Source organism: Enhydra lutris, unplaced genomic scaffold (genome assembly GCF_002288905.1).
Source record: "Enhydra lutris kenyoni isolate GAN:26980312 unplaced genomic scaffold, ASM228890v2 scaffoldscaffold35, whole genome shotgun sequence".
NCBI lineage: Eukaryota > Metazoa > Chordata > Mammalia > Carnivora > Mustelidae > Enhydra > Enhydra lutris.
The window spans coordinates 3,864,656-3,882,773 of record NW_019154119.1 but is presented as its reverse complement, the minus strand read 5'-3'; the positions used below and the strand labels follow the sequence as shown (position 1 = coordinate 3,882,773).

The window sequence follows — 18,118 nt, the reverse complement described above, 5'->3', positions numbered from 1 at the left end:
ATTTAGTTGGCTGACAAGCGACACCTATGTTTGGAATAAACAGTGAATTTGGGAGATGAAAGCAAGACTATTTGTAGGGAGAGAGCTTTAAAGCAGGGACCGGAGGTACAAAATGATTTGAGGAGATAGGCATTTTATCCTGCTCCTTCTCACATTAAAATCCCATTGGTTTCTAGAACACACTCCTGATTTCTGGCCTTTATAAACTGGGGATATTTATTAACTTACATTTTCTGTTATTTGAAATCAGACTTGATTCTCAATAAAGAAAGAGAGGTGAGTTAATAAGCATTTTGAATATTAAAAAGCCATTTTGCAGAGTAGGGTGTATTATAATTCAGAGAAATTTTAATCACATAGGAGAGCCCTCTCTTATTTAAGAGTTTTCAGGAGGAGAATGTTAGTACCGTGACTTTATGAAAGAGAAAGAGAAAGAAAACAGAATGATCTAATGATTGATCTCTAGTGTGGGTGTCTTTTCCTGTAACTCATTGTTCATTGAGTGACTGAGAAAATCTTTTTTCTTCATATCACAATGAAAACTTTGGTCTTTTCTGTTTCCCCTCAATGTTTATCAAAAACAATTTTACACCTGTTACATAGTTGCAAGCTTGGTATGCCCTGCATGTCCATTACCCACTTTCACCAGTTGTAAACATTTTGTTACATTTACTTTATCTCTCTGTGTATTTACTATTATTTTTGCTTCTCCTCTCCCACCACCACTATGATGACAATGAATCATTTGAGAACAAGTTGTAGACATTTATGATCTTCCATTCCTAAATATTCAGTGTGTTTTTCTCCTCCTTAACCGCAACATAATAATGAAATTCAGGAAACAACATTTTCATTGTTGTTATTTCATTTATATTTATATTCATACTAGAATTTTATCTGATCCAGAATCACACACTGTGAGTTGTTACAGCTATTTGGTTTCTTAACCTGGAATTCTCTATCAGCTTTTCTTTGTCTTCCATAAAACTGACATTTTGGAAGAGTACAGGTCAGCTGTTTGGTACAGTAGTACTCATTTTGAGCTTGATATCTCTTTTCATCTGTGTTCCTTTCTAAAGAGACTATAATGTGGGACTTTGGAGAGTCATGGATTTGTTTACTGAGAACTTGTCTGGTAGAACAAAGCCTGTAAAGATTTTTTTCAGGAGAAAGCCTGTTAAAACATGGTAGGAGTCCAGAATCCCAAAAGGGTGATTCCTAAACATGATTTGGGTGTTATTGAAAGAATTTTATGTATGTATGTTTGTATACATATAATCTTAAAATCCAGCAAGATTTATTAATTTTTGGAAAAAACAGGGTTTATAATGGCAAAATTTTTTATCTTAACAAAATAGCGCATTTACATTTTAAAGTGGATTACATCTTACAGGAAATAATTGTTTTATATTATAATGGCAAGAGAAGTCAGGATTAGATACATGATCAGTTTTATTTATTTCTGTGTGATGTTTGGACTAAGAGTTGAGAAGACTCTGTTCGTGTGTTTGAGATTCTTGTAAATACCACCCAGGTTTCTCGAAGTGGCATAATTTAATGTCAGCTTTTCAGGGAAAAAAAATGAAGAAGCAAGCATTCTAGTGTAGAAGCAAAAACAAAAGTTGGGAATCTGTCGTTAGCTTTTCTGCTTATCACTTATGTGACTATAGTTTAATTGTATAAGTTAAAGCATAGCCAGAATCTGGAATCAACTACCCAAGAATGATTTTTACCTCTGCCACTTGACAAAGTTGAGCAGATTAAATAATGTTTCTGTGCCTGTGTTTCCTCATTTCTAAAATGGATTATAGTATTACCTGTCTCATATTTTATGAGTGAATGAATTAGTAAGGTTTGATTGGCATGTAGTAAATCCTACGTAAGTGTTGGTCATCATCATTTTCATCATTATCATTGTCAGATAGTAGTTTCCTTATCAATAAGATAAAACTGTTGAACTCAGTCCATGATTCTGTAAATAGAAATAATAATACATACTTCATAGAGCAGTTGGAGGAATAGATGAGTTAATACATATAAATGCATAAGCACTCTATATATTATTAAATTGGCATAGCCTTTAAATGCATATTAATAGGCCTCCTTCTTTGTGAACCTTTTATTTTGTTCCTTTCAAATTCTTTGTTACTGACTTTATACTGTGCAAGTGAAAACAGGCAAGATAGGCATTTCGTATATGCTTAAGTGGCCTATATAGTTAAAAAGTTAAGCAGTACACTAGATGGCAATTGCTAGGGTCCCTCTGATTCTGAAAGTTTGTATTATTTTCCATTGCTTCTGAAATATAGGCATTATTTTCATAGTTGTTATTCTGTTGAGAATACTGGAAAGTGAAATTTGAATTTCACTTGTGTAGAGTTCTTCCTTCATTGGACATTGCACTGGAAGGAATGTAGTTATTTCAGTTAGTATGATCATTGAGGAAATGTTAATGCTGTTTAACCAGCTAGTCACCTGAAATGCTTGGGGATTTTTTTTTTTTTTCATTTCCCAATGGGTATTAAGGTTTTTGCCAAAAATAAGTGAATCAAGTGAGATGACTTAAATTTTAAGCTAGGCTTTAAAAAGTGCATATTCTTCTATAAATTTGGGCAGTGAAAATTATATGTACATTTATATTGTGATTTTCTTCATGTCTCTTCTGCTCTAGTTGGGGGATGACCCTGAAATTAACTGGAGGTTTACCTGACTTGATCATTTTCTAGTGCCCTCAGAATATGAATCCATTGTTTTGGCAAGTAATTGATATGCAGCTCTATTACTTTGGTACTTCTGCTACCTTATAATTGTAAGGATCAAATTTTAGTATATTTATTTTTCTTTTATTGGTTTATATATGTACATTTAACCATACTGTATTCTGAAATTAGTTTCTGAAATATTTGAGGAAAATTGAACAACTTCTGATCGGGGGCTTAACAGTTTATTTTCGATACTGGAATATTTTTTAAAGATTTACTTATTTATTTTAGAGAGAGAGAGCAGGGTGAACATGCATGCTAGCAGGGGAAGGGGCAAAGGGAGAGGGAGAGAAGCAGACTCCCCACTGAGCCCAAGGCATGATGCAGGGCTTGATCTCAAGACCCTGAGATCATTACCTGAGCCAAAACCAAGGGGCCTCCGAGGTCCCCCTTGATATTGGAATAATTTCATATAGTAAATGTAATTTTGATTTTGGATAATCATCTGTGAATTATCTGTGTCTAATGCTGATATTCATTCTCTTCTGGCGACAGCTTCTAGCTGATTTTGTGCTCATTAGTATTTGAATCTGAAAGAGGGTGGAATTGATGGGAAGAGAGAGACAATGAAATTTTTATCACTTAGTTTTGTCTCTCTGATCACCATTTTCTTTTTTTTAAGGTTGTTACTTCTTTGCTAAACTATTATAAACTTTCTTGCTGTGCACATGCAAGTAAATAACACTTACTTTGTTGTTTACACAGTTAAAGAGAGCTATAGTCAGGAAGACTGATTTTAATCTCTTTTTTATATTTATTTTAAGAAATACCAACATATTTTCCACAAGTTAGAATGATATAAAACTAATTTTTTGGAACACATGTACAGTGTATCTACAATTACCCAATGGTTGTTTCTGCCCAGTTGTGTTAATAAGATAGCTGCCACAAATATGTATTTTATATGCTGACTGTCTTTCCTTAGGCACAAATTCATACAACAGGAGTATTTTAGCAAGGTGAATGCATATGTTTATTTTTTTAATCTTAAAAAATTAAATTTTAAATAAAGTCATTGTGAGGAATTTAAAATATTGGGCTTTAAAACTAATTTGATTTTTCTCTTTTTCCTATATTTTTGTTAATAGAAAACAAAAAATAAACTTTTATACATTTTCCAAACTTACTCTTTCCATTTAGAAAAAAATAATAGAAAGAAAGCATTCTCTTAATCTGTAGGATGAACTTTTAATGGTAAACATAAAATGTATTAAATGCAGTTTTTCAAACATTACATATTTTTAGAATTTAAGTTATCAAGTCCTTGATAATGTCTTTATTATTTATATAATAAATATAAATAAGATTTTGCACAGGATTTTCTTTTAAGAAAAATCTGATGTTTTATAGAATCAATTAGAATTGAGATAAAAATGATGTCTTTATTTTTAAGAATTCATTGCTTTGATCCATTTATTTCCCTTTGTTTTTTATTCCTGGCCATAAGAGTTCAGCTACTGTGGAATACTATGCAGCCATCAAAAGAAATGAAAGCTTACCATTTGCAACGATGTGGATAGAACTAGAGGGTATCATGCTAAGTGAAATAAGTTAATCAGAGAAAGACAATTATCATATGATCTGTCTGACAGGAGGAATTTGAGAGGCTGGGCTGGGGGTCATGGGGAATAGGGAGGGAAAAAATGAAACAAGATGGGATCAGGAGGGAGACAAACCGTAAGAGACTGTTAATCTCACAAAACAAACTAAGGGTTGCTGGGTGGTGGGGGGGGTAGGATTAGGGTGGCTGGGTTATGGACATTAGGGAAGGTATGTGCTATGGTGAATGCTATGAAATGTGTAAGCCTGATGATTCACATACCTGTACCCCTGGGGCAAATAGTACATTATATGTTTAAAAAAAAAAGAGTTCAGATACTGGCAGGCCATTTATGGCAGAGATTATGGGAGTTCTTCTCTGGGCCAGGGAGATAGCCACCATCTGAGTTCTGGTCTCTGGCTTTGTGGATTCAGAGAGACTTTTTGTTTCCAGGCATTTAAGGAAATCTTTGTTTAGGCATTAGCTTCAAAATATCTGTTGTTTTTTTTTTAAACAAAAAATTAGGGAGCACTCAGAGAAACAAGAAAGCAAGGTTATATACACAGGAAAAATAGCAATTAATAGAAACTGTCTTTAAGGAAGTCTAGGAGTTGTACTTACTCCAGTAAGAAAAAGTAGATAAATTGGATTTCATCAAAATTAAAGACTTTGTTCATAAAACAAAATGTTTGCAAATCATGTATCTGGTAGAGGTGTGGTACCCTAATATAAAGAACTCATAGGGTTTTAAGATGGCTGAGTGGCCTAAGGCGCCAGAGTCACAATGAACTCTCATGACTCAAAAATAAAAAGACAAATAACCCAATTTAAAAATGGGCAAAGTGACATTCTCCAAAGAATATATAAAAATAGCCAATAAGCACATGAAAAAGCACATTAGGGAAATAAATGCAAATCAAAACTGTAATGAGATACCATTTCACACCTCCTAGCATGGCCAGAGTTAAGATAAAATTAGAAAACAGAAAATAACAAATTTGGTGAGGATGTAGAGAAATTGGAACAATTGTACATTGGTAAAAAATTAAGGTGGTATAGCCACTGTGGAAGACAGTTTGGCAGTTCCTCCAAAAGCTAAAGAGAGTTACAGTATGATGCAGTAGTTCCACTCCAAGAATACTAAGAGAATTGAAGACATTTATGCATATAAATGTTCACGGAATCATTATTAGTAAATAGCCCCTGAAATGGAAAAACCTAATGTCCGTCAACTGATGAATAAACAAAATGTGGATATTCGAAAAATGGAAAATTACTCAACCATGAAAAGTGTGGTGAAAATCCCCAAAGTCCCCACACTTTATCACATGAGAAAGATTTCAGTTGACAAGGGATTGAAAAGACAAGAAAACTGAAAACTTCTTTTAGAGAACCTTAGGTGTCTGAGAATGCTAGTCTGAGAAATATTTCTATATGGCAGCTGCTCAGTGCAGGAGCTTTGTTTATCACGATTTTCCTATGTGATTCTTTGCTTACAGCTGTCAGCTTGGAGAGGTTTAGCTCGCAGAATGCCCCCTCATCATGTCTATGCTGTTTTGTGCTAATTGCCTGCTAAGCATTTTAAAGTGTAAGAGTTGTTTACTAACATATTGTTACTTACTTTTCAAATTGTACGGTTCTCAGCTAAGTCTGGGGGATGAGTGACAAATGTCTTATGTTCTAGAAATTTATAATTCAACTGAAATATAAAACACTGACCTATTTCTTCAGCCCCACCTGTTTGGTTTTGTCTGGTCTATTTGAGATAGATGTGGTTTCTAATTCCTAAAACGGTTCTCTGCAGATTGCATGAGGTTGTTTGGGTACAACTTAGCAACTCTTCAAATCAACAGGGAACTTTTACTTAGAAACCTTACCTCTTTTTAAAAGGTGATATGCAAATTGGTTTCCTGAAACCCACATTTCTTTTCTTAATGAACCTTATTTAAGTACCCTTACTGCCAAACGTAAAGCCATTCCACAAATAGAACAGCTGTAATGGTTCTTACTCATCAGAGGTTTTGCATTCCACTATCTGTATATTGTGTTTTGTAAATAGAAAGCAGTTAATACCAGAATCATATCATCAGCACATTGCTGGTGACTCTCTCATAGCTTCTTATTGTTGGCTCTTCTTTTGGTAGGCCAGCCTGTCTGGCTGCTGTTGAATTATTGTCTAATGTCTCCTTAGCCCCAGAATCTCAGATAAATGTAGCAGATATCAATCTCTAGCCAGTAGTCTGAGGGGTGCACGGTCTGGGAAATCTTGTTTTAAGTCTAGCTCAGAATTATCCAGTCTGCGAGACTGTATTACTTATGTTTACAGTTGTATGACTTCATGTCTCTACAGTACTATGGAATATTGTGGGGGGTTCCTCCCAAATAGTAGATTTTTACCTTTTCAAAATTAGAAGAGATTTTCTCCAAATTCTAGATCAAGAAGACAGGTTTTGTTTTTTTTTTCCCCCCATTGAAAACAGGGTAACAGGGATTTCAAGCAAGCATAGTTTCTCAATTATAGGAAAGAATTCCAAAGCTTTATGAAAGATTCCAGAAAATATTTAACTATAAAATATCTTAAATATCCTTTAAACTTTCAAATGTCATATTACTTAAGGAGCTTTATCACTTTTAATTCATCGCCTATTTTAGCTTTTACATCTTTTAGACATTATGTTGGATACTGGATATATAATAAAAAGATCTAGTAACTGTCTTTGAGTTCATAATCTAGAAGGGGAGACAAGCAGGAGAATTATAATTTATAGCATAGTGTAATAAGAAGTATATGGCCCTTTGAATTTTGAGAGCTAGTAGAATTCCAGATGGGTAAATTCTCAGATGGGTATAACCTAATGTCTTTGGAGGCAAAAAAGATGGGCAGATAAGAAAGTAAGTAGTCCCTGAGCAGGAAGTAGGGAGTTAGCTGTTTCCTCTCTTTCAGTTTAGCAAACTCTAAAGTCTTCTCTTTCATTTTCTTCCCCTCTTCATTTTCTGCTCTCTTTTATTTCTACTTCTCTTGAAAAGCTTAGCTTAGAGTTCATGCTCCTTCATTATTATAAAATTTGTTATGTAATTTCATTTTTTGTATTAATACATTTAAAAATATTGTACTTTATTTCTATGTGAATATAAAATGAAGTAGCTTCTTCTGTGATATTTGGTTAACCTCATTTATGCTTCTATGAATACATTACTTAGATGATTATTGTTATTTTGGGTTTGGGTTTCAGAATAGATGCTAAAAACATGCCAGATCTTTTGACATCTTTTTTGTTGTGGTGGTAGTTGTTACAAGGCTTGCATATTTGCCTTTGCATTGAGGTTGTCCACCTTAAACTGTAATTATTTTCCTTTTCGTAGGTCCTTTCTCTCCCCCCACCACAGGAGATTTAACAAGTATTTTTTATGATGACATCAATTGACAATGCAGCTCATCTCATTTATTTATCATTAATGGAAGTCTGGAACTTAAAAGTCCAGCGTATTTTATACATGTTGAGTTTGAGGTGACAGTGAGCTATTCCAATGAAAAAGGCCATTTAGCAATTAGAAACTTAAATACCGGATTACTGAGATGAGAAAGATTGTACTTACCCTTCATAGCAGAAGTCTTAGAATGAAAATTAGATCTTGTCATTCCTTTGTACTTTACCTTCCACTGATTGCCTAATTCAGTCTGAAAAAAGCTAAAGTCTTTAAAATGGTTTTTCTGGCCTTACACAGTGTAGCCTCCTGTGATCTTTCAGAGCTTATCACCTTCCTCACTCCCTGGTTTTGGCTACACTGATCTTTCATGTTTCTCAAAAAGCATAGTTATGCGCTGGCCTTGAGGCCTTAAAGCCCTTACCTCTGCCTCACCTCCTTCAAGTCTTTGCTCATATTCTCACCTTCTCAGTGAGGCCTTTTCTAACTACTTAAAATTCTATTTAAAATTCTACTTAAAATTGCTATCCCTTCCCTTCCACACAGTCTCTATTTTCACCTGGTCTTTCTCTTCAACACTTATCACCTTCTAATATACTCTATAATTTACTTTTTAATTTTATCTGTTGTCTCTCTCCCTCGCAACAGAATGAAACTCTATGAGGACAGTGTTTTTTTAAGATTTTGTCAGAGAGAGAGAGCGTGCACACAAGCAGGGAGAGCAGCAGGCAGAGGGAGAAGCAGGCTCCCGCTGAGCAAGGAGCGCAATGTGGGACTCAAACCCAGGACCCTGGGATCATGACCTGAGCCCAAGGCAGACACTTAACTGACTGAGCCACGCAGGCATCCCAAGGACAGTGATTTTTATACATTTTATTCATAGCTGTCTCCCCAGTACCTAAAACAGAGGCTGGCATATACTAGGAGATTAATAAATACTTATTGCTAAGTTAAGTTAGGGTTACCCACATTGAGATCAATTTAAACTTTTCTGACTAATGTTTACAGATTTTATTTTTATCTTTCGACACCCCCACCCCCCACGTCGAGCTCTCTGCTCAGCGGGGAGTCTGCTCGCTCAGCCTCTCCCCCTGCTCATGCTCTCTGTCTGAAATAAGCAGATAAAATCTTTTAAAAAATATAATCTATAAATACTTTTTAAAAATATTTTATTTATATATTTGACAGAGATTACAAGTGCAGAGAGGCAGGCGTTGGGGTGGGGGGAGGGGAAGCAGGCTCCCTGCTGAGCAGAGAGCCCAATGTGAGGCTTGATCCCAGGACCCTGAGAGATCATGATCTGAGCTGAAAGCAGAGGCTTAACCCACTGAGCCACCCAAGGCCCCCATAATCTATAAATACTTGATTGAACAGAAGTTTAGTCACTTATTCACCAGGTTCTGTAATAGACACACAACAGGTGAGAACTGATGGAAACTTTGTATATTATGTCAAGGAAGTTAAATGTCCTCTTTGCAGTGAGGATTTAGTGAAGGGTTTTAAGCAAAGATTGAGATGATTACATTTTTGATAGCCTACACTGGTGGCTCAGGGAGACCATCTGGAAAGTTATTTTAATAGTCCAGCAGGAGACAGTGAGAGGAGAATATGAGAAAGGGATGGATTTTGGAAACAATTGGGAAATAAAAATTGACAAATTTTGGTGTCTGCTTGCATGTGGTGAAGAAGCTAGAAAGATTCCAACATACTGAGAGAAGAAATTGATGAGGTGATGTTAAGTTCATTTTTGGAAAGTTAAATTTGAAGTGCCTATGTGACATCTGGATAGAGATTCCTGGTGAAGAATTGGATTCAGGGTCTGAGACCCAGGAGGTCTGAGCTAGAGATAGAGTTTCGAGGATAATCAGTAGAGAGATGTGTTTTGAAATCATGTTGAGTGGTGGTGTTACCCCAGGATAATGTATATAGTCTGAGGGAAAAAGAGATGTAGAATGTTAGGACCATAAGGAATTCTGACTCCGAATAATTGGGCAAAAAGTACTAAGAATGAAGTAAGAAGAAAATGATACTAATTATAATCCCTCAGGTCATGACTTAAACATCACCTCTTCAGAGAAGGCTCAGGTGATCCCCCAATTAAAATTAGGTCTCCTCTGTTGCTTCTCCCTATGAACCCTATTCTTTTCCTTTGTAACTTTTATCACAATTTAAAAGTATATGTTAGGGTGCCTGGGTGGCTTAGTCAGTTAAACGTCTGCCTTTGGCTCAGGTCATGATCCCAGGGTCGTGGGATCCAGCCTCACATTGGGCTCCCTGCTCAATGGGGAGTCTGCTTCTCCCTCCCCCTGCTTGTGTGTACTCGCATGCACTTGCTTGCTCTCTCCCTCTCTCCCTCTCAAATGAATAAGTCTTTTAAAAAGGAAAAAGAATATATACAATGGAATACTATGCAGCCATAAAAAACCCCAAATCTTGCCATTTGTAATGATGTGGAAGGAACTAGAGGGTATTATGTAAGCGAATTAAGTCAGTCAGAGATCATATGATCTTTCTGACACAAGGAATTTGAGAGGCAGGGCTGGGGGTCGTGTGGGGAAGAGAAGAAAAAAATGAAACAAGATGGGACCAAACCATAAGAGACTCTTAATCTCAGGAAATAAACTGAGGGTTGCTGGAGGGGAGGGGGTTGGGAGGGATGGGGAGGATGGGAGAAGGACATTGGAGAGGGTATGTGCTATGGTGATTGCTGTGAAGTGTGTAAGACTGATGATTCACAGAGCTGTACCCCTGAAACAAATAATACATTATATGTTAATAAAATAAAAGAAAAAAAATCAATAAAATTATATGGTATTTTTGTGTCTCATCAAGTTTATGTCTTGTACTCCATGAGGACAGGAACCTCTCTTTTGCTGTCCATTATTTCCTCTGTTTTTAGCATAGTGCCTGATGCATGATAGATATATAGATTCATTTGTTAAGTGTTTGTTAAGGTGTGGGATCACAGAAGCCAGTGGATGACAGTGTTTCAGAACACAACTATTTTAAATGCTGCTCCAAGTAATCCAATAAAATAATAATAATAATATAAGTTAGCAGATATTGAGCAGTAAGAAATGAAGGAATGAGAAGTGTCCATTGTATTTATTGATGAGGAGGTTTGGAATGAGTTATCCCCTGAGTGAACACTGCCCCTGGAGCTGTCTCCAGTAGCCAGCTTCTCCAGAACTACAGTGTGCTCTTCACACACACTATTCAGTCCTCATGACACATCTGAAGGTAGGTGAAGGTAATTATTATCCCTGTGTTACAGATGAGGAATTAGGTTTAAGGAGATTACACACTTTGCCCAAGAATAAGCAGGTAGTGGTTAATCCAGGACTTAAATAAACTTAAGGCCTTTCTGACCCCAAAGCCCATCATTTAATCACCATGCTCCAGTGGGGGGACCCCATTGATTCCTCATCAGGGAACTGATACCTTGAAAATGACATTTGAGCAGGAATGGTTTAGGTGCTGTTTATAGTACAGATTAGAAGTGAGAGTGACTGGAATTGAGAAACAGATACATGGATCTTGCATCAATCCAGAATGAGGCATTTGGTTCCAACTGGAATCATAACTATGTCTGAGAATAAAGAAGGAGGAGAGAATCTAAGATCTCTTATTAAGGAAGAATTGACAGACATAGATACCAATTAAGAATAAGAAGTAAAAGAGAAAAGTAAAAAGTAATTGTAAGACTGCAATCCTAGGCATTGGAGATTTTTATGAACTGCACTTCTAATATGGGAAAAATTCAAAATGTGCCCTTTTGTATCATGAAATAATAAATTTGTGATTAGAATTTTAGGTACTATTTATACACTGAAAAGGGAAATGACAGTCTTTGGTATTGAGAAAGGGCTAGAGACAGAGTAAATTTTTGGACTAGAGGAAAAGATGTACTCCGATGTATTAATTAAAACCATGTGAGTGATTCTTATGGATCTCAGCATTCTTTATAAGATACTTTATAAGCACAGCTGCCATTGCTGTGGTTTAATGATTTTATAATTTAAGGCAAAGCTAAAAGTTTTTCCCATTTAACAAGAATTTTCTTTCCTTTTATAAGGGTAGATGGAGTGAAAGAGAATGGAGGAGGTGTATTGTTTGGCACTAATAAAACACAAAAGGTAGTGATAAATATAAGGCCAGGAATAGGATTCTGAGTGCCGTTAGGGATTCTGCAGAGACTAATGGTTGATAGGGACAGGTCAGAAGGGATCTGTAAGTGCAGTCACTAACTGGCACAACATGTGAGAGAGAGACCTGGCTGGCATGCTCAGGGAAATGACTTTGTGTTCTCTGGCATCTATACCAAGATCCTAACATAGACTAAACATTTGATCTTTGTCGCCTGACTACATAGACGCAAGGTTAGGAGTATAGAATTCAAAGTTGGTAAGTACCAAATCTAGTTCATCGCTTTAACTTTAATTGTATATGTATTATTTATTTTCCTAACAATATAAAGTCCCAAACCTTATGAGTAAAAGTCATTTAAAGTTCTTTTCAAAGTATAACCCAAAAAAACATAAAAAATAATTTCTCTGACTCCCAAATTATTCATTGTTTTTACACTTACATCTGAAAGTGTTTTTTTCTCTGAAAAAAATTTCAGTATCTACTTTATTATTCGAACAATATTTTCATCCTGACTGACCTTTATGCTTTCATAAGGGCTTATTAATTTTGTTTCACAGATACAGAAAAGAAAGTGTAGAAATAATAACCAGCTGATGATTCTGTGCTTTTCTATAGATGTGGTTGTTTTATGATGGCTGTAATTAGCTATTCATTGAGAGAAAACAGTGTTTAGATATCTTCTAACGTAAAGGAGCTTCTTCCTCCCCTATGGTTAGAAAGTTGACCAGGGTGGATTTCTTATTGTTGTCCTTCCTTTTTAGGTGTGAAGTTTTTCAACATGAGTGGCCTCGGGGACAGTTCATCTGACCCTGCTAACCCAGACTCACATAAGAGGAAAGGATCGCCATGTGACACACTGGCATCAAGGTAGGAACACTCTTTTCCTAGTCTATATCTGGGAGAGCTTCTTTATCATTTTCATTGACACTTTAGAGCCCTTGTTTCATCTACTCCAAGTTTCCTGGTCTTGAGTCCCTTAGACTCACCATGTTCTCTCGCTTCCCCAGGGCCTTTGCACATGCTGCTCCCTTACTCCAGCTTGCTCCCTCTAGATTTATAGTCAACATATTGTCAACACCTATATGTTTTCCAGATGCCAGCTTAGACATTACCACCTTAAAAGAAACCTCCTCTTATTTCTGTAACTATTATTTTAAATCTCCCTCATTCATGTATCTGTCTCACATGTATGTTTATAGCTCTGCTCCATAATTTCAAGTTTTTCTGATTCTTGTGATCATTTCACGAATCCCTGGCTTCTCCACTACACACTTAGGCTGCCATTTGGTAAGGACCTTGTCTGTTCTTACCATGTTATCCCTGATTCGTAGCATAGTATTTGGGTTACGTATAGTAAGGACACAGTAAATATTTTTCAAGTGGATGAGTAAATCCATTGTACATCTTTAATTGCTATCTTAGAACATTATGGCCTTAGTAGAACAAAGAAATATATTGTTGTAATATTAGGATTTTTAAAGAATGCCTATTTGTGAAATTCAATATTTGTATATTATAAGGGATATGATCACCTTAAATAGGCTAAAAGAGAGTAATTGCTAAGAAGATACTAACAAACGCCAGATAGAGAAGGGACCTTAATCACATCAAAAGAGCAGCTTCCCACCTGAGAGGAGAAGAGCGGGGATCCATTCATTCACCTTCTAGGATCTCGAGCAAGCTTTCTCGGCCTTTCACTATTGCCGATAATAGTGATAATTCTTTGTCAGATAATTCTTTGTTGTAGACGCCATCCTGTATATTGTACAATGTTTAGCAATATCCCTGGCTTTCACACACTAGAGGACAGTAGCATCTTTATGTCAGTTCTGATAACCAAAATGTCACCGCAGTTACAATTACCAAAAATTTCTTCAAACGTTGTCAAATGTTCGTCAGTATTTCCCAAGGATGGGGAAAGCAATATGGCTGCAGTTGATAATCACTGACCTCTAGAGTGAAGTAGCAGAAGACTCTTTTGTCACTGGATTACACGCTTCTTTCTCCTGGGGCTCAGGAGGTGGAAAGGATTTTAATAGGAGAGTGAGTGCCAGGGCTCCAAGCTGGCGAGAGAAGTTAATCAGTTGAGAGACCTCTCGTAGAGAGATCCTAATCTAAGCACTCATAACCACAGGTAAGTCCAGATGCTCAGAGGAATGTTGATATCAAGATACAAGGGAGCTTTATGTTGTCAGAGTTAATGTTCTTATGTAAAGTCAGTCCTTTTCAAAGGAAAACTTACGAATAAATAAAACTTTTTTAGATTTAATTTTTTGTTTGGGGGAATTTTTTTAATCTACAAAAGTAGAGAGACTAAGACTATCTATAGACATCACATAATTGTTCATATTTTACAGTATTATTAGTATTGTGTTAATATTTTATATTTGCTTGAATAAAGGTAGTAAAATGATTAACGATTAAATTATCTGTCTGCAACTAAATTCTCCATTTTTAATAATCATATAGATAAGGATCAGTGAGTAATAATGAATGTTTATAAATATATAGTACCATACTGTATACTATATATACATATACTATAATATAATATACTCTTTTCAGCATGTATCTTGAGCTATAAATACATAGAGATTCAGTCTTATCACTTTTTGATGAAATAGTGTATTACAGGAATGTACCCCGTTTGAAAAATCTATTTCTCTACAGAGAGACATTCCCTATAGATAAATAACCTTTTTGTTAGAAATTTTCGCCCTTACCGCTAGCACTGCAGCAAACATCCTCATACACATTTCCTACTTTACATGTAAGAGTTCTGTTAGGATCTGTGTACATTTTTGTTAACTAGGTCACTACCACATTGCTCTTCAAAAAACAAGCATTGAGAGTTCTTTTTTCTCACATGCTTACCGACACTATTCTCTCCTCACTTTAACTCTTTGCCAATCTGATGAATGTGGGGCTACAGTTTTATGTATATTTAACCAACCACTAGTTAAATTGATCATGATTTTTCTTTTCCTCTTCTGTGAATTTCCTGGTTGTATCTTTTGCCCATATTCCTGCTAGGGTGTTTATCCTTTTCCTTTTTATCTATAAGAGTTATTTTTAGGGGCACCTGGGTGGCTCAGTGGGTTAAAGCCTCTGCCTCGGGTCAGGTCATGATCGGGTCATGATCTCGGGGTCCTGGGATTGAGCCCCGCATCGCACTGGGCTCTCTGCTCAGCGGGAAACCTGCTTCCCCCTCTCTCTCTGCCTGCCTCTCTGCCTCCTTGTGATCTCTGCCTGTCAAATAAATAAATAAATAAAATCTTTTTAAAAAAGAGTTATTTTTAATTTTCTAGCGACTACTTTGTTTTGCTTATACTTGTTGCAAGTATCTTCTCCCAGTCTGTTTAACTCTGTTTTTGAAATCTGTTGATGTATCTTGGAACCTTCAGTTTTCATGTGTCAAGCTCTTAGGGGATCTTGTTAAAGAATTTTTTTCCCCTCTGCCTTAAGGCCTTAACTGTATTTTTATGTATCTTCCCCTAAAACATATTTAGAGTTTTTATTAATCTGGAATTTATTTTTGTGTGTGATACAATTTTATTTTTTCCCATGTAGCTCATAAGTAATTATGACCCTATCCTTTCGATGCTTTTGTGCTGTTACCTTTATCATAGATCAAGTTCCTGAATAGATAGGGATCTGGTTCTGAACTTTCTTAAGAAAATCACCTTGATCTCTGAAGGGGCAAGTCACTCTTCCTTTTTGTTTTTCAGTATTGTTTTCCCTCTTCTTATCCCTTTAACTTCCAATTCATATTTTTCTTCTGGAAAAAATACTCCTGGGATTTGGATTAGAATTTCATTTACTTTTATAGATTAAGTTGGGGGAGAAATGACATTTTTATTTTCTAGACTCCAGATTCTAGAGTGTTCTTATTTATATATAAAGGCTGTTCACTTATTCAAGTCTTCCCTGTTCTTCAGTAACAGTTTATAATTTTCCCTTTGAAAAACTACCTCATCTTTAGTTAGATGTATTCTAGTGTACCACCAAATTTTTATTGTTTTTAGAAATGGTATCATTTTGTCTATTATACTTTTTAATTGGCAGTTTTTAATACCCAGGAATATAGTATGATTTGGGATTATTGGTCTCGTGTGCATGTGCATCCATTGTTCTGAACTTTCCTATTTGTTTAATGGTTTATCTGTATGTCTTTGTTTTTTGTACATGTATAATCATGTTATTAAAAATATCAAAAATTTAATGTATTTTTCTCTTAGATTTTTAAAGACAATCCTTATATGTTTGTAAGGATAATCCTTACCTTTGTATGTTTGCTTTCAAAATACTTGAGAACATTCCCTCCTTCAGTTTTATAAATGTGGGCCTTAGTTTCAATTGCTATTTTTGGTATGGTAAACCAAAACTTTGTGATTTTGAAACTGATTTGAGTTTGCGCATGAATACCACCTTGTCACGTTTCTTTCGGTTTTGTTATCATCTACTGTCTCTTCATTAATTGTGAAGAGCATATGTTAGACTTCAGGTATTGCCAGCCCTGTCCATGGGAGCCCTGATAGAGTTTCTTAGTAGTTGTTTGGTGGGGTGAGATGTCTCGTATCTCCTCCTATTACCTCTTCTCCATTCCTTAACTCCACTGGAGAATGGAGATTAAAATGCTCATCTCAAAATGGCAGGTAGCAGTGCCTTGTGCTTGTGTAACATTTCTAATTCAGCTCAACAGGTCTTTATTAAGTGCCTGCTATTCAGCCAGCATGGTGTGCATGTTATTAAGGAAGTAAGTGAAGTGAGACAGGTTTTCTATCTTCAGGGAGCTTACAAATCTGGTCATGCCACGCATTCCTCTTCTGAAACCCTTCTCGGCTTCCTCTTACCCTGAAAATAAGTGTTCATAGCCAAAATGGTGATGATAGATAACATTTATTGAACTAATAGCCAGGAGCTCTGCCAAGCATTTTACATGTATCATCTTTTTTAATCCTCACACAATTCTGGGAGATAATTAATGTCATCATCCCTGTTTTGCGGATAAAGAAATTGAAGCTTAGAGAAGTTAAATTGCTTCTGAGTAACTTGCCCAGCATTACACAGCTAATAAATGACCAAGGAGGTTTGAATTTGTGCTTTTAAGCAACGCACTGTGCGTGCTCTTTATCTTGGTGTATGCGAGACCCCTCATGATCCGGCCTGGACCTCATCTCTTGCCCTTTTGTTTCTTACTTACAGTTCAAGCATACAGAACTACCTATAGGTCCTTTAACTTGACATTTTCATTCCCATTTTATACCTTTGAAAAAGCTGGGTGAATTTATCTGCCTTCCCAACCCTGAAACCAGTCCCTCTCTACCACTAGGTTTGGACTTATTGTTCTCTAGGTTTAGGTGCTTTTTCTGTGAGCTTCTATAGTATTATAGTCTCATCACTGTAATGGCTCCTTTTCTTTATTCTCACCTTAATTGGGACTACATCTAATTTACCCCTGGGTCCCCAGGACATAGCACACAGTTATCTGGCACATAATAAGCAGACGAGCATTTGTTGAAAAAGCCAGTAAGTAAAACAAAAGATGCATGTGGAGTTAATTCATAGCATTATTAACCAGCATGTGTGCAGTATCAATGGAAGTCCATTGGGCAGTTAAGGAGAAATGTAAGTGGCCTAGAATAATAAAGGAAGCCTTCTTTTCTATTAAGGTAGGATTTTTTTGTCACATCCGCCCCTTCTTCAGTTTTGACTTCATTTGAATATGTCTGCTCTCATTTTTTTGTCCTTGTTTATTAGTTACTTCATTCAGTGGTGATTTTCCTAGTCTCATTCTTTTTTTTTAAGATTTTATTTATTTATTTGACAGAGAAAGTGAAAGAGCACAAGCAGGCAGAGCAGCAGAGGGAGAGGGAGAAGCAGGCTCCACAGTGAGCAGGGAGCCCAATGCGGAGCTTGATCAGAGGACCCTGGGATCATGACCTGAGCCAAAGGCAGATGCTTAACAGACTCAGCCACCCAGGCGCCCTTCCGAGTCTCATTCTTAAGTCATTTTGTAGACACCTTAGCATTTCATTACTTTGAGCTTCTTGCTTCCTCTGTCACCTCTCTGACTATCCTGCTGTTCCATCACTTCTTTTACTCTGCAGTGGTGTCTGGCACTCCAGTTTCACACAAAATGTCATGTCAGAAACAGATCTGGGAGTTCGAACACCTGAATCCAATTGACCTGTGTTGGAATGTAGACCCCTAGATGTAAACAGATCATGCTTCAGACTGA

The 18,118-nt window shown here is 36.2% G+C and overlaps 1 protein-coding gene across 5 annotated transcripts in view; it reads left to right on the top strand.

Moving 5' to 3' along the window:
- The window catches only part of LOC111154077 (nuclear receptor coactivator 1), a 154,808-nt gene that overhangs the window by 49,790 nt on the left and 86,900 nt on the right, over positions 1 to 18,118 (top strand). For all 5 annotated transcript variants that reach the window (XM_022513433.1, XM_022513434.1, XM_022513435.1 and 2 more), the window contains exon 4: positions 12,639 to 12,744. In XM_022513433.1, coding sequence (XP_022369141.1) covers positions 12,656 to 12,744 — 89 coding nt within the window. In that variant the 5' untranslated portion in view covers positions 12,639 to 12,655. The remainder of the gene's footprint in view (positions 1 to 12,638; positions 12,745 to 18,118) is intronic.